Source organism: Rhipicephalus microplus, chromosome 3, assembly GCF_043290135.1.
Source record: "Rhipicephalus microplus isolate Deutch F79 chromosome 3, USDA_Rmic, whole genome shotgun sequence".
Classification (NCBI taxonomy): Eukaryota; Metazoa; Arthropoda; class Arachnida; order Ixodida; family Ixodidae; genus Rhipicephalus; species Rhipicephalus microplus.
In genome coordinates this window covers 90,085,261-90,102,285 of record NC_134702.1, presented here as the reverse complement: position 1 = coordinate 90,102,285, position 17,025 = coordinate 90,085,261, and the positions used below count along the sequence as shown (strand labels likewise).

General features: G+C 44.2%; 1 protein-coding gene across 1 annotated transcript in view; it reads right to left on the bottom strand.

Annotated features, from left to right (window-relative positions):
- Positions 1-5,587: 5,587 nt before the first annotated feature.
- pasha (microprocessor complex subunit partner of drosha) overlaps positions 5,588-17,025 on the bottom strand; it is a 39,848-nt gene continuing 28,410 nt past the window's right edge. Inside the window, exons 12-16 of the mRNA XM_037423594.2 lie at positions 15,124-15,223; positions 13,239-13,295; positions 12,411-12,494; positions 11,436-11,546; positions 5,588-6,011 (exon numbers count right to left, since the gene is read on the bottom strand). Of these exons, the coding sequence (XP_037279491.2) occupies positions 5,922-6,011; positions 11,436-11,546; positions 12,411-12,494; positions 13,239-13,295; positions 15,124-15,223 (442 nt within the window). The 3' untranslated portion in view covers positions 5,588-5,921. The remainder of the gene's footprint in view (positions 6,012-11,435; positions 11,547-12,410; positions 12,495-13,238; positions 13,296-15,123; positions 15,224-17,025) is intronic.

Genomic DNA, 17,025 nt, shown 5'->3' with positions numbered 1-17,025 from the left:
CCAGCTCTCTTGGGAACAGGCCCGAAGGCAAAAATATTCTCCTGTACAACCCAATGAAATCAAGAAAAGTGCAGGGGCATTTTTGTAACCGAACAGCCAGCCATTTAGCCCGCCAGCAGGCTAACACTCCCAGGTTTACGTGCTAAGAAACACGTACACAGCAAAATGCACAGGACGACTGCCATTGTAGCTAAATCGGTAGAGCACGAGATGTGTTATCCAAAAGTTAATGTTTTGGTCCCTGCCAAAGGCAAGTTGTTTTTTCATGCAGTAATCTCTTTACGTATGTATCACAATCACCACACTGCAATTGGACTACAATCGCCCTCCTAGCTTTTCCTGGTTTTTTAAGTTGTACATAATGAAGATAACGAGCCCTTGATCGATTTTTTTTTTTTGTTCAAAGGTGGAAACGATTCACACCTTTTTTAGAGCTCCCAGACTTGTACAATGTCTATTCACTAGTGATACAGTTGAATCCCTTTATAAGAGGCACTGATGTAAGAGACGATTGGGTATAAGAGGCACCAGTGGGCCTACACTGCATTAGGCGTTGATAAGAAAATGCATACGTGGTACCCTGCCTATAAGAGACATGTTATACAAGAAACAAGAATTGCTACCCAGTGCATGTCTTATAACGGGGTTGAACTGTAACTAATTCAAGCGGGAACGTTTGCAAAGGACATGCATGTAGCCTTTTGCATGTGCAGGAAAACAGCACCCCATAGCTGTGTATTCTGGCGTAGACAATTAGGAGTCTTGAGTTTGCAGAATCAGAACATGATTCCAGGATTGGGAACAGGCAGTATTTTCAACTGTGTAGACTCTTGATGCTACTAATAGCAGGCTGAGCTCCAAAAACCGCTAATGCTGGATTAATCTCAGCATTTGCCACTACACTTGCACACACAACGGCTTTGTAAAGTCTCCGCCAAGTGAGGACAGCCACCACCACGTTTTTCACGAACAGATGTCCATTTATTGTGCTGCATCCACAAGGGCTGCAACTCTTATTATCATGAATCGACAGCGTAGACTAGACATGGCAAAGAAAGCACAGTAGCTGCCTGACACAAGGACGGCAAAATGAAACAAAGGCAATGTGTATTGTGCAATTTTCCCCGAGATAAAAAAAATTATGGCTCACAAACAAAGAACACCGAGCCAACCACCATACAAGATGACAAGCAGACAGGTACCTCCACCACAGTCCAGGTGCACAAGGGTGACTCAAAATCACAGCTTCGCTGCTGTTGCCTTAAACAAGCGACTGTAAGCAACGATTGCAGCGATCCATTGAAAAATATTCATCAAAACAGTGTAGTGAAGACAGAAACACACACATGCAAGAAAGCAACACACATATTCACTGGCCGACAAGAACAGGCCGGGCTCAAAGGACAAGAGCTGCGTTTAGTTGAACTACCCAAGAACCCTCAAGGCATATCAAATCGTAGAAGCTACAAATTGGTTCACAACAGTGCAATGAACTCTACACAACTCAAGCAGCTCCTAAGCAACTCTGAAGGAACTCCATGCTTCCCAAGTGAAACATGCTCGGTTGTCTCGCACTACGCACAGTATAATCAAACTGTAACAGTGACAAAAGAAGACAGATGCAACAAGCAAAATTTTCATTCCTAAAAACGAAGTTGCTCAGTGAGTTCCTTAACATAAGGACAGAATTAAAATGCATAGAATCAAGCGAGACCTGTTTGCAATGTGAAGGTGTTTAAAAACAGACTAGAAATGCACTAAACACTCATCAGTAATCTAATTTCCTTCAAAGTTCTCATTAAAATTGTGCTAAGGGCAGTATTGCAACGCAATGCAAGTTTTAATAACAAATGATGTAAGAACAAGAATGCTTCAAAAATACGTCGCACGCAGTTAATGCTTATAAGTGAAATGGATGAAATTAAGTAGTCAGTGCATGAAAAAAAGTAAACCAAAAAAGGTGAATTGAAATTATTTGCAATGAATACTCTCACATTAACCAACACAATCATTAATAAGGCTGTCAAAAAGGACACACAAACACTCCATACATTAGGAATGAAGAAAAAGGGATTGTGAGAATACGACTTGTGTAAATCATCTTGAGGGGTCCTGGCTTCGCACTTGGCCCCAAACCAAAGAGCTTACGGTTAAGGTCATTGGTGCAAGGTCTACAGGGAAACCTGTACTACTCGGAAAGCATAATGACTTCATCATCTATAATGCTAGAAAGCATAATGCTTTCTAGCATTATAGATGATGCGAGGCACTCGACTTTCTGGCCCAAAGAAAATGACATTATAAACGATCAGAAGTGTGTTACGATTTTTTTTCCACTGCTTTGCATCAGCACAAGTTTCTCTTGCCATTCTAGACTAAAGACTGAAATAATTGGAAAGATTTGTCTAAAATGCAGATATCAACCGACGAGACAATGAAACGTTTAGAACAAGGACAGATCATAACGTCACGTTTGCATTCATGTACGCTTGAAATCTATTCGACGTTGCCTCGGTTATATTAAACTTCATGACCCTATATAGATTGATTGCATGACATTTCGACAAAAACATTTTTTGGTAAGCCATTTGTGTCACATAGTAGCCGCAACTGATGGTAGAACACTGGCAATGTGCTGCCTTCAAAAGTTGTCCATACTGCTGAGCAAGGGTTAATTGAGAGCACATACATAAGCGCCCACTGGGGCACGATACGACATGTCTAACCACAAAGGACTAGAAATGTTCTTCTCTCGTACAAGTCGCTTCCTTGAAGGAACTACTTTTGTAGTTGTGACACTGCCATCAGCATATTTAACATCACAGCCGTCAAATCGAATTTCTCAGCATGCACACTGGTAACGTGGTGCCAAAAAATGTCTCCGCATGGGCTACTCCTTTAATGTCTTCGTCTGCCAGAATACGTCTAGATTAGCGCTGCATCTTGACCATGCTAAAGCTTTCTGATCCAATGACTTCGTTGTGCTAGTGACCGTAGTGGAGTCTCAGTGTAATGACTCAAACGAGCAACATCATAAACCACTGCAAGACGAGGGCTAGATACTTTACGACATTCTAGCTTCAATGACAACCTTCGCAAAGATGAGACTGCTTTTTCTACATGTGTCGACGCAAAGCCGAAACAGCGTCGAGAGCATTTTGGGCTTGCTAGCACACACACAAACACGCACACACACACACAAAAGCAGGCAAGCTCCAAACACCCTCATTGCTCCTAAAGGCAGGTTGTGTAAAATCGGTACAATATGATTGCTCGATGCTTAAGAAGCTGACGAAGTAGCTCGAAACGTTCGGAAGAACAACTCCTCAAATCCGGTCACACAAGATCCTTCAAAATAAGGAAGACAGAAGACTGATATTCCAGCACCTAATCTCGTTTCTTTCAACTACACTCAAACCTCATTATAGCAAACCTGCAGCTTCTACGAAAAAAAGTTTTTTATATCCAAATTTTTTTTAAAGGTATATCCCTAACCCTACATTTATTAGAAGACTTTCAGTTACTTCGTTATAACCACTATATCATATCTGCATTTGTTATATTTAGGTTTAAGTGCAGACGGTCTTCGACAGATTCCTCTCTCACTGTGCATTCTCCCTCACTTCAAAGGACTCTGAAAAACCATGTGCATGACTGGGGCATGACTAAAACACAATGGGGAAAGAAACCAACTTACTGAAGCACTAGCATGTGTAAAGGCATACATGTCCGAAACATCCGTATTGAAAAGTTCCGTATGTACACAAATATGGAATGCATAAGGAACATGAAATTCAGTTCTGTAACAATTCCATATGTTGTTCATAAATTTGGTAAAAAAGTTCAGTCAAATACACGTGTAACTCACTATTATATAGAAGATGCACAACTTTAAAGAATGATGTACCGAAGATTTCAACAAGGATGTTCCAACAGCATGTCTGCTTGGGCTGCTTTGTACACCTTGGTAAAAAAAACGCCAACTTGACAGTAGTACGCACATCACAGTGAAATCATTAAGGGCACCATTGTTTGTCACACTGTTCAGTCTCCTTGACATCATGGAATGCCTTAGTTATATTGCACGCATCGACACACACACTGCTGTTTTCTAACATATGAAACACAGCACCGTGTTTGTAGTATTGAGCGAGGCTTTGAGCTTCCTTTACCTAGCCTCTTCAATACAGGCTGCCTCCTATCAGAGAAACAGTCTACGGTGTCAGAAGCAGCCACGGGCAAATGTTAATTGCAATTTACAACACGACACGATCACCTTAGTTCGTTCTTGCACAAAGAAAGAGTTTGAAGAGAAAGTCCACACAATTGCATCCAGCTAAATGTAACACTGTACAGATTTGAGTAAAGGCTGCCCACCCTTCCCTCTTTTTCCCCTACAATATGTAGTCCCACACTCGTCACCGAGCCATCTAGTCTAATTAATCCATCCGATTGAGTATCCTCATTAAACCATTAAATGCATTAGGTGAGAAAAATGGTCAGAATTACAGTAACTTTGTTCTTCTCTGTTTAATTTCTTTTCCACCAAATCTAGACCGCCCAGTTGGTTGCGCTATGATACGTAGATAGCTCAACGGATAATTTCGGCCAGCTGAGGTTCATAAACGTGCACTGACATCACAGAGCACATCGGCTAAAGTATTTTATCTCGCTGGAATGTGACCGCTGTGGCCAGGATAGAGCCCATATCTTTCGGGTCAGCAGCCAGGCTTGGTAACCATAGAACCACCGTGGTAACAGTGCTGCCAAGTTGAGAGTGCAGCCCTTACACAAGTTTATCGTGTATACTGCGAAAGAGGAGAAGCGACAGATAATGACACCAGACATCGTTGACAGAGACCACTTACAGAGGGAAGTAGAGTGGGCTTTGGCTCAACACCTTGTTTTGGGCAATCATTCTTTCTCTCTTCGCTGAAAAAACTTGTGACATACTTAGCCACGGCTCCCTAGACAGCGATGGCTCTGTGCTGGCCGCACCTTCACTGCAATACAGTAAAAGCTCGTTACTTTGAACAAGGTTATTCCAAATTTACACTTAATTCTAACTGGTGCCTCTGTCCGGGCACAGCCCTGTGTAGATAATATGGGAGGAAACTCCCAGCAGTTTGAACGCGTTGGTATCTACAACGGCTAATTCGAACTGGGAGTCCTTGGTTCCTGTCGCTTCTCGCAAAGTCCGCCTGAATTTATCGCAATATGTTGCAAGACAGAATCAAACCAAGTTTACCAGAAGTTCAAAACAGCATTGCTCAGCAGATTAAAATTCCAACAGTGCTTTGAAACCCCTTAGGCAACCTACAAACAATGCTCATGGAGTCGTGACATAAGAAAAGCAAGCCAATAAAAATTAGTAATTACTGATTACGTTTCGTTTTTATAACGTTACCAACCATGTATATAAACACAATTCCGTGCACAAATAGCATAGTATATTTAACATTAGGGTTCACTGTCCACATGAATACATGTCAGGGTTTGTATCTGGTGTATCACAGACTGTCTGCTACGGGAGCTCCATCAACTTAATTTACGAAATAACCTATCACATATGTGTAGTTGCACCTAATTCATGAGAGCGAGTCAGCTGTGCCCACGCAGTGTGGTGCAATGTCCATTCAGTATAGTGCCAGCCTGGTAATTCAAACAGTATTATAGTCCTTTACGAGTTCAAATTAACGAGCTTATACAGTAACATGCATATAGAAAGTACAGGGCACTTATTAAAATAAAGATAAAAGCAAGAAAATGCCACAAAAATGCAGTTCGAAATGTACACACAAAGTCGAAGATGCCAGACGCCACGACATGGGCAGAACGAACACTTGTGTTGGAACTTGGTTGCAATGGGACGAGGAATATGCGTGACCAGAATACGCTTGACTAAGACTGCGGCAGAAGAGTCACATGTCGAGAACTTTCAGATCCACCGCTGAGAGTGACGGAAAGTCCGCCTCCTGAGGAGTGAACTTGCCTATGGGCTTCACCGTCTCCTGTTGGGAGAAAATAAAAAAGGTGGCAAAGAAAATTATACTGCAAAGAAGTGCCACACTGTTATGTTTTATTGTATACAGAAGAATGCAAGTAATACAGTAGTCTCTAAGTAAACCAAAACCTCTTAAGGAAGCGTGGTAGGGTAAGCGGTATATGTCAGTTTTAAAGGAGCAGTGACATCAACTTGACGCATGTTGCGTTTTTTGTGTGAACTGCTTGGTTCTACCTGATGATTCAAGTGCGTGTGATGTATGATGTAAAGTCCCGAGTTTCGGTTTCAGAGGTCAAGAATTCAAATCCTGCCATCGCAACATTTTGAGCTCTTGAATTGACAAACTTGCGTCAATGTGATGCACGTGTCTGACACTTTCGTGCACATGTACCATATCTACTCGCATAATTCTCCCCCCCCCCCCCCCCCGCATTGGCCAGCAAAAATAATTTTTTTTTTCTGCGCGTAATTATTGCACCTGCGAAAATTGCAGCAAGAATGTCGTCTGCTTTTTCAACCCACTGATGATGACAGCGCACAATAGCATGGTGCCATCTTATAAGCATTATGCGTACTATCAACACACGAGCCCTAATCTAATCCAAGCCAAAGTGGCCAGTGTGCGTTGTGTCCATTCTGTGGTTACTCTACGGGGCGATAAGGAAGTTACACAACTGCTTTCTAGTTGAAAGAGATTGATCATAAACTAAAAAACGGCAACAGGGCCGCCAGTAGGCATTTTAGAGTCGACGAGTTTTGTGTGTCCTACTGGCGACGGCAGCACAATCAGCTGAAAATCACCAAGATGCGTTGGGCCTTCCGTGTACCTAAAAGTGGGATGGATGGTAAAATTTTATCTCGTCGGATGGCAACTGCGGACAACTTAGTGTTAGATGGCCATCGGCCCAACGTTGACGCCGTACGCTAACCTCTTGGCGGTTGTTGTTTTGTGATGAACGCTAACACTATGCCCACAATGCCCGAGCTTTGCATACGATATTTCTTTACTATTTGTTTGTGGCTTTTTGGCTCATATAAATCTTGTCTTGTATTGAACCTACGGTTTTATTGTTGAGGTAATTCTTGATTAGTACTTTCCAAAGCTTGTAGACTTCAGGGTGTCTACCAATTTTATATTTCTAAATTCCCTGATCTTTCCAGGTTTTTCATGATGATTAAAAGCAAATTATATGACCCTGGAAACAAATCCTCGAGTGGTAAAAAAGAAAAATGAGGCGCTCCATATGAAATAAGAAAAGATATTTACTAGACGCATTCAGAATGTTCTGAGCGCGTGTGGTAAATGGGAATAAATATGAATATCTGGCGAAAAAAAAAAAAAACCTGAGCCAGGTAGTGAGCAAGTCAGCTGCTTGACGTTCGGAAGAACCATGAAGCAAACCCACCAGTTAAAAGCAACCACACATGAAAGATTGAAGGATCGTGCGATAGTCCGACATGGCAGTCAAAGCTGCTAGGAAACGTAAAAGTGGTGCCATCTCGCGGCATCCGTGCAAAATGAAGACACGGGAGCCTGGCCAGTTCTGCCACCAGAGAATAATCTAGTTGACTATAATGGCTGTAGCCCACGCCGCTTAAGAAGTGCATTGCATTGAATTAGATCGACCTGAACTGCTGTGTTTACTGACTCAACAACTTAGGATGTAAATTGGACTGGATCTGATTCGACCTGGATTGTAGTACTGACTATTGACTTGCGTCCCCGCCTAATTTGCACACCTCTACAATATACTTCTCTGAAAAAAAAAAAAAAAAAAAATGAACAACTACTTCTCGTGTATTCTGTGTACCTTGCCTTGACAACGAGTAATGACAACATTGCAAGAACAGAGTCGTACTGCAAAATTTTCTTTCTTTTTCCAACGAGCGCATGCGTGTTTGTATTTTGTGTCTCTGGGCTCTGACACTTGAAGTGCAACTGACGCTTGAAGTGCAACAGAAGTCCTCGGACGGCTGCGATGAAAGCTGGGGACAGCGTTTAAGTGCCAACATTTGACTATGTGGGGGCAAGATGGAATCTGTCAAGGTGCAGCAGCTACCTGGATTCCACAGATGAATCACGAATGTCGGCAGTTACCTTAGCCAATGTTAAGGACAAGTTGCTGAGCAGATTTCCTTGGTCTTGTTCATACCGTAGGCTGCCACAATTTGTGGCAACCAGTACATCAGTGAAACTGGCGATTTCAAGAAAACGGTTAAACAACATAGATATGATGCCACGAAACGCGTGGCCTCGAATACCCTCGCCGAACATGCACATGCTACAGACCACCAAATATGCTGGTCAAACACGTGTGTTCTGATAAAAAAAAACAAAAAAAAAAAACGCCGCATCTTCCCAAGGGTGGGGGGAGGGCAAGACCTCGAGTCAATGCGTCAAAGAGTGGGGGGTATCACGTGAATGTTGCGTAATTGGGTATGGTTTGGGAATGCTTAATTGTTATTTCGTCTTTATTATTTGTATTTATTGAATGGGTTAACTGGCGGAACATGGGAGAGGCCTTTGTCCTGCAGTGGACGTAGTCAGGCTGATGATGATGATTTATTGAATGAAGGAGAAGCGTTGCCTTCAACGAGTGGTGGAACACTGATGTTAGGTTGTGCCCCACGGCTGGTTGAAGGTACTGATGCTTCCATCGCATCGAGTCAAGCGAAAGCCAAGTAAGGATGCTCTTGAGTGAATTATGAACACCGGATCCAGTGTGTACATATACGAGGTGGCCAGTGAATGGTTGTGCAGCACGAGCAGCCAGTTTCTACAAGCAGACGCTGCATGAGTAAGCCTTGCGAGGCCAGACGGAAGGGGGGTACAGTTGGCGCGAGGCGTGAGATGCAAGCATGCACAGTAGGGGTGTAGACACTATCGCTAACGCCGGATTTGCAAGTAGGTTCGACTATAAAATGCTCCGAAATCGAAAGAAGGTTTCATCATGCCTGCACCTGGAATCCAGATACAGAAAACTGTACACACGCTTAACAGGAGTGATGGGACGCTTCTGACAATATACTTTTACCGCTTACGTCACGTATTTAGGTGTACTTAAGTACGCTGTGTCTTTATTGTGGCTTTTATTGTGAACGAGGCTCTCTCCCATATTGGGTGCTGAAACGTCAGTATACTTTGTGTTCCATGAGTCGGTGTATCCTATCGCGTTTACGATAAGAAGCAACAGTTACGCACTGTTTTTTTTCCCCACCTCTTCTCGCAGCTCACTGTAGTTGCAGTTGGAAGAGCGACTGTTTAAGCTTTGATGGATGGTAATGCTTATTTTTGTGATGGCCGCACAGAACTAGTTTCCATAACCCTGAAGTAAGACTGAAAGTTGGGCTAGTTGGTGATACATTATGGGCAGAAACAGCGCACAAACTCGCGGGACGAAGAGAAGAAACACAAAGAAGCGCTGTTTGTTTCCTGGCCAGATTTTTCAGAAATTCCCTTACTTTTCAATGTCCTTTCCAGAAGGGTTCGAATTTCCCGACTTTTCCAGGTTGGTATACACCCTGTTGTAGTTAGTCGCTCGCGTAAAAATCCCCATTCGCGGCCCCTTAATTTTCTCTTTGGCTCTGTAGAATTTTGGCAGAAAATTTTTCCTGCATCATTCTCGCACCCCACAACTTTTCAGCTTTTTTTCGTGAAATAGAAGTGCAAGGATTATGCGAGTAAATACGTTATATGTGTGACATCGCGCACTGAATGGTGAATGACCTGCCCATCTCGAATTGGCCATGCTAGCAAAAGAATTACTACCGTACTTACTCGAATAATAGATGCATTTTGTTTCCAGAAAATCCGGCCCCAAGTTCGAGGTGCGCCTATTACACAGGGTGAATTTCTAGAAACTTTTGTTTTCAACAACAGCAAAAACCACTCGTGACGTATACATCGCCGAAGACACGAATATCCGCACTACAACTTAAAGAACCTTCTTCCCAATGGTGCAAAACACGTGCATGCAGTCGCGCGAGTTCGAGAACCAAGGCATGCAACGCAGTGTCCATTCAAATGTTCCAAAGTTAACATCAGAAGACCCACATTGCCAACGAAATGAGCACGAAAAAAATAACTACGAAAAGAAAGTGCCATCGGGAAAATTCGTTGATTACATTTCAGGCCACCTAATTATGCGCACGACCGAAATTTCGTCCGCTGAATCATACCAATCGCTCGATTTCACGGGCCTCGCACCCCATATCCAAGACATTGCAATGAATCGCGAAGCACTATTCGAGTGTTTAAAGTGCCACCCAAGCCCCCTTTCCTTCAGTAGAGCCACTGAAAAGAGTTACACTGATTCCGTACAAAATCGCAACTTTGACCGCCCACGGGAAGTTCGCACACATGAAGATTAGGCGCCAAAAAGATCGCACTTGAGCAGCCACCATGATATAATGTTTAGGTTCACCACCAGGAAATCAATGGCGACATAAGTCTGCCGAGCTTGAGCAAGCTCGCGTTGTGGCAGCAAAGCAAAAAGCTCGCGCCGAAAAGCCGAACTGCTTTTAAACTTGCGGACAAGGAAGAAAATGCAATGGCCACGACACTTTTCCTGACAAGAAACTCAATGTGCACTTGTCGAGGACACAGTCGCACGTTTCATGCAGAGCACACGCGGCCGGCTAGCGGCCAGAGCCACGCTGGCACCCGTGCAAAGATTACTCCGATACTCCGGCAGTCACCCTTCTCCCTCACTCCACAAGCCTGCGGAGCTGGCGCGGTATGGCTGTGGTCATTTTGGGGGCGAAGCTCCTTAGGGTGTGGGTCTGTCCATCCTCTGATGGTGTATGTAGCCACCGGTGGCACATACTCGAAAGAGCGGTCCTTAGAGGGTCCGCTGGATGACGGCACTTGTAATGATGAATAGATGATGAAAAGATGTGAGATGGCTGTACTTGGAGTGTTCACTAGGTAGACGGACGGACAGACTGACGGACGCACAGACAGACAGAGGGGCGAAAGCACGGACGGACAGATTGAAGAACGGATGTGCGAACGGACACATGAAGGGAAGGAAGGACGGATGGACGCACCGACGGTCACATGGATGGACGCACGGAAGCAAAAACGAATGGGTGGACGAAGGCATGAAGAAACTGACGAACGCTTTGCCCCACCAATCATTATTCACTCCGTGGACATGCCGTGATTTTTTTTTTCTTCTTCCTTGCTTCAGTTAACGTAGGAGGGCATCCAATTACAACCATGAAATTACAGTACAGAGCTGCTAACCGCAGTTTGGGGTGTGCCTCTTATGCGCAGAAATAAAAACAATCTGATCTCTCGCAACCAAACTGAGGGAGCGCCTATTATACGAGTAAATATGGTACTCTCACTTAAGCGACACTGAAGGCCTTTAATTCAAACGAAACCTTCAATAAAAAAAAAATGTTTCATGCACCAGAGTCAGCTCACCGTCCGCTCCTTGAGCTTCAACATTTCTTCCTTGAGCTTGTTGAGGATGCTCAGGTTGGGTCTGTTGGCACTAGCCTTGCTTTGCAATCCCGTGATGCGCTGCTCTTCTTCCTGCAAAGCACCAGCTCCCATTGATGCAGCACAGTTGCAGGCAAGACTAAGTTGCAGTGCAACCCCCATTTATACTATTGCTTATGCAGGACTAAGTGAAAATTCTGAACACAGGAAAACCTCGCTGATACGAACTTAGCGGAATCGCATGAAATATACGCACCCTACTAAATTTCTGTCATAAAAGTTGCCAAAAATATTAGATGAATAATGAATCTCTTTGAAGCTGAAGAATTTATCATACTATCTGTCTGTGTTGTCTTCTAGCCCAAATCATGAACAATCACCTTATGAATAATAAAAGTTGCGCACGTGACATCCCTGGTTTTCGCACAACTCATCAATTGACACGACGCATTTCCGTTATCAGTACTGCAGCATGCGTCAACCTCCTTCCTTGATGACCAAAGCATCAACCTGTGATGTGGAAAGCTCCCTGGCAATGTCCTTCGCGAAATGCCAACGGCAGGTCGTGTGATGTTCATCGGTGGCAGCAAAATTAGACTGTGTAAGTACACTCAAAGCTAGATATAACAAAACTGGATATAACGAAATGTTGGTTATAATGAAGTAATTAAAAGATAGTCTTGCAATAAATATAGTGTTAAAAATAAACATTTATAATGAATTTTCGGATATAACAAGGTCATTTTTGCATAACATGTAACTTTGTTATAGTGAGCTTCGAGTGTAGTAACTCCAAGCTCGCTCCTATTTTCAATTCCAATTGTGATGCTCGCTCCCAAAACCATCACCTTTTTCTTGAAACGAAAGATCAGTCGGCAACTGTGCTTTGACGTTTTGTTGGATTATAATGGATACAAAGTCTATGAGACCGGGATGAGGCACCATGACCGAACTCACTTTCTTCTCCTTGAGCGTCTTGCAGGAGCCCTTTCCGTAAAGCCTGAGCAGTGAGCCCCATGACGTGATATGGGGATGCAAGGCCTGAATCGGGGACAGACAGAAGAAGAAGCGGCAGTATTGTCAGTCACACATGGTGTGCTAGAATGTTCTTTCCATGAGGTTCCCGACGAAGCACACTTACGATCAAAAGCAATTAAACCCGGAGTCCTGTTGAGAAAAGTTAGAGCAGCAATCGACTGACATCCATTATCAATGTTAATGCAAATAGCATCACCACAATGGAAAGTATCCCATTAGCATTAGAAAAAAGAGAGAGAGCTGGCTGTTGTGCTAAACATTTTAAGTGGTGGTGTATTCTGCATAATGAGGCAAGGCATCAAAATTTTACTACACAAAAGTTACTAAGAGCGTTATGTTTATGCGGGGGACACGCGTGCTGCAATGACAATTAGCGCGTGCATGTATGTGACCTACTGATGGAAGCGAGTCAAATGGCCACCTGGAACCTATTGTTCTAGCTAAAGGAATGCTTTGTAAAATAGTGCAACAACCCACGGACGCGGCAAGAATTTGACACGCCCGTGTATGTTTGCGATATTTTACGATGCACCGCCAACTAGCCCGGATTTCTACACTACTAAACGAACACTCTTCGCACATAAAGTGCTTTAAACACTTGAACTTGCTGCAATGTTTTCAAGCAACCAGAACCGGGACAAGTTCTACGAAATTTTATTAGGCCAATACGGCTAAAATATGGGCCATGATGCCGCCATGGCGTTCAGGCGCCAAGACTTCAGCGTGAAATACAGGAACGAGACTCACTTGAAGAATTGCTTGAGACGCCCTCTGCTTCCCGTCCTTCTTGTTTCTGCAAATTACCTGAAGGAGAGGAAGAGGAGCACTGCTGAAAAATGGCAACGATCACTCTAAAGATGAATACAACTTCAGAATAGGGTTGCCACCTTTCTCGAACAAAAAACCAGCCCTTCAATGAGAGCAGCAATCGACTGACATTCATTATCAATGTCAATGCAAATAGCATCACAACAACGAAAAGTATCACATTAGCATTAGAAAAGAGAGAGAGAGAGGTGACTGTTGTGCTGACCATTTTAAGTGGCGGTGTATTCTGCATAATGAGGCATGGCATCAAAATTTGACTAACAAGTGTTACTAAAAGCTTTATGCTTATGTGGGGGACACGTGTGCTGCAATGACAATTAGCGTGTGCATGTACGTGACCTACTGATGGAAGTTGAGTCACCTACTGATGGAGCTTCTTATCCTTTAATGAGAAGGAGCTTAGGGTTGAGGGGGGGCTGTGTGAGCTAGAAGGAGATTAAATTAGTGTTGAACTATAGAAGCCATGTCAGGTCTTTGGCACTGCTATTGCTTTCCTTGCGTCAATAAATTTGATGTACAAACAAAATCGGCCCGCTGAGTTAACCTATTATAGCCTAATTGCTGGCAAAGAAATACCCTCGATTACAATGACGCTTTGTTTACAGCTCATAGAAAACCGGCCGATGGGGGCCAGTTGAATCGGCAACTGGCCTGCCGTCTAAAAAACCGGCCAGGACTGTCAAAAACCAGACAGGTGGCAACCCTATTTGAGAAGTCCAGCGAGGCCCCGTCCAGACAACTGAATGGGAATGGCCGATTGTCTCCACAACTAAAGAAATATTCCTCCTCATGTTCTCGGCAAAGTTCTCGGACGGCGGTGTCACAGGCCAGCCAGCTCACGTTGACAGTTTGGAGTGCATGCCTATTGGTGCAATTGTGTGCAGATGCACACAAGCTTGCCTTAGAGAAGGAAATGCCGTGGACTTTTAAATTTGTATCCAACTATAGTGTGCACGTATGCATGCGACATGACCTCCTGGAAGAACAAGATCCAATTCCTTGAAACTGCACTCCCGAAAATGGTCAGGGCATCCTTGAAGGAGTACTGACACAATTTCAAGACACAATTTAAAGGGACAGTTTTCGTTTCCTTGACATGCAGTGTCAACAATCTCCCCACGCCGGAGTCAGGCAACACATATAAAATATTTTATTTTGACTTTAAGGTTTCCATCGCTGAACATCTGCAAGCTGGCTCCACTGCAATGGACATCATCCAGACGAGTGAATTCGCAAGCTTTGCATCCTGTGCGCAGCTAAAATTGCAGAAATCACCGTCAGAGTCACTAGACTACAATTGACTCCTCGTTGCTTACGTGCCCCGCGAGCAGATGACTTATTTGCCACAAGTACATCGCCAGTTGCTGTTTTCACGCGACATCACACCGCACTGACACGTCACCGAGAAGCCATACTCTTGATATTGAAATCAAAAGTGTCTTTTTAAAGTAGCAGTAATAAAAATATATTCAATGCCTTCCCACGCATTACAGTAGTCATTCTAGCTTTTCCGGCACCAGTTTTTTTTTCATTTTGAGCAACAATCCCCCAAACTTTTTAAAATTCGTTTCAGTACTCAGTTAAAGAAATGAGTCAAATGCAGTCTTTCAGAAGATTAGTGGTATGAGTGTGATTTTGCGTGTTGTATACTTTTTTTAAAACCGGAAAGTTTTCGCAGTTCACAGTATGACGTTTTGCTTTATAAAATAATTTCTAATGCCCCCCCCCCCCCCCCATCACGTAATGTTCGCACATTGAAACACACCCGACACCTATATAAATAAGCGAATATAAAAGCACTTACACTAGCTGAATGTTTTCCAACTGACATCATGAACTCGTTTCGCTGGCGCTTCGTGGTCCTCATCTCTTGCTTGATTTCTGTGTCCCCCATGCCATAGTTCCTGAATAAATGAGAAGTTTATGAAGCAAGAAGAGATTCAGGAACAGCGCTCTATGAACAACTTGCAATAAAGAGGTATAGTAAGAGTAAAACCTTGGTAACACAACACTCAAGGCAGCGCAGTGCAACATATTTGTAGCACCAGAAACTTGTAGGCTGCAAACACGGTCAATATTGTCACGAAAAAGTCAATTTTTTTGCGAATCAAAACACTCCAGGTATGCAGCAAGAAAGCACACATAACCAGCTGCATCACCCAGCCTCAGGAGTCACATCAGACTGCCACGCAGTTAAAAATGTAGGGCAACTTTAAGAGGCCCTGCAACACATTTTGAGCATGCTCAGAAAACGCAGCCTATCGGTGGTATAAAGGCTTCCGGGAACACGCAAACCAAATATTACAGCACAGCACGCAGCCTGGTATTCACAAAGATAAAGATTGCTTTCTCTGCTCCCGACAAATGACAGAAAAAACTCAAAAATCACCTTTAAGCCCATGCCATCAGTAAAACTCAACCTTCTACCCACTCCCTTTGTTCCCTTGAGCAGAGCTCTCCCAGCTGCGTCGCGGCTGTTGCTACAGAAGGGAGTGGAAGGTTGGTTGCTTCTCGGTGTCCGTCTTGTGTTCTCGTGGCTGCTGCTGCTTGTTCAGAGATGGAAGCCAGCACATCTCAAACGTGACAACTCGATTTTATATACACAAACTTATGTACATATTTACAAGACTTGACCGCCGGAACCGTCGCATGTTGCCTCGGCAGAGCCGATAGTGCAGAGCACTCCTTGTTGCGACCAGAACCAGCCGCGAGGACTCGGAAGCCAGGTTTTAATACCTCGGTTGCCCCTCCCGTTTCTCCTCCCGGCCAACCAAAGCAATTTAGTCTGTTTATTAGACAGAAAACACACTTGTTGCCGTCCCCTCCTCTCCCTCTCCTCTTCCCGCACTCGACTGCTCGGTCGGAAAGAGAGAGACGAACGGACCGGCCTGTACACCACGTTCCGCGAACTGTGCGAACGCACACAATGGTGGCGCCGTTCGGCTGCGGGCCCCCTCCATTACCGCGAGATGACTACGCTGTCCAGCGCGACAGCCGTCCCGCGGACTCTAAACCTGACTGATGGGTGGCTATGCACTGTTCTCACGTCACCCGCCGGCATTCCGAGGTTCGGGGACCATTTAGTGGGTTTCTAGAAGCCACGACTGACCGCGTTATCCTTGCCAGAGGGGCGCGCTTACGCCGAGATTATCGTTTCCCGAGAATCGGCTTTTTGGGAAGCGCGCCCGTTTGAGACCGAGAAGACTCGCTTCCATGGCCTGCACCGCCAGACCTTACACCATCCCTCCCCGCTTAGCTTCCAGCGCTTTCATCAGAACGAGAGAAGAGAGAACGCAATTGCAGCATGCAACAAATCTTTGCAATTCCACTCGTACTGGACGAATTTTTAAAATTTATGCAGCAGCGAATTCGTGATGCAGTAAGCTTTTTTGGTGAATCCATTCCGCCGCAACTTGAAAAAGTGTTTTAGGGCCCCATGAATCTTGGCACCTGGATTACCTGAGCTGAGCCCCCAGGCAGCCCTTGAGCAGCAGTTGATTATTAACCCTTTCTGGCCCGCTGTCAGAGAGCGCCTGACAAATTAGTATGGCTGTAGCTGTCCGCTGTCTGGCACCACCCGACAGGAGTGTTCAGGTTTTAATTTCGCAGTTTTCTCACTGCAAGTGGCACTCATTTTCTCTAACACATGAAGCGCCATTTCTTGAGGAATAAGTGAGCATTGTTGAGGTTTACTTTTTTTTGACAC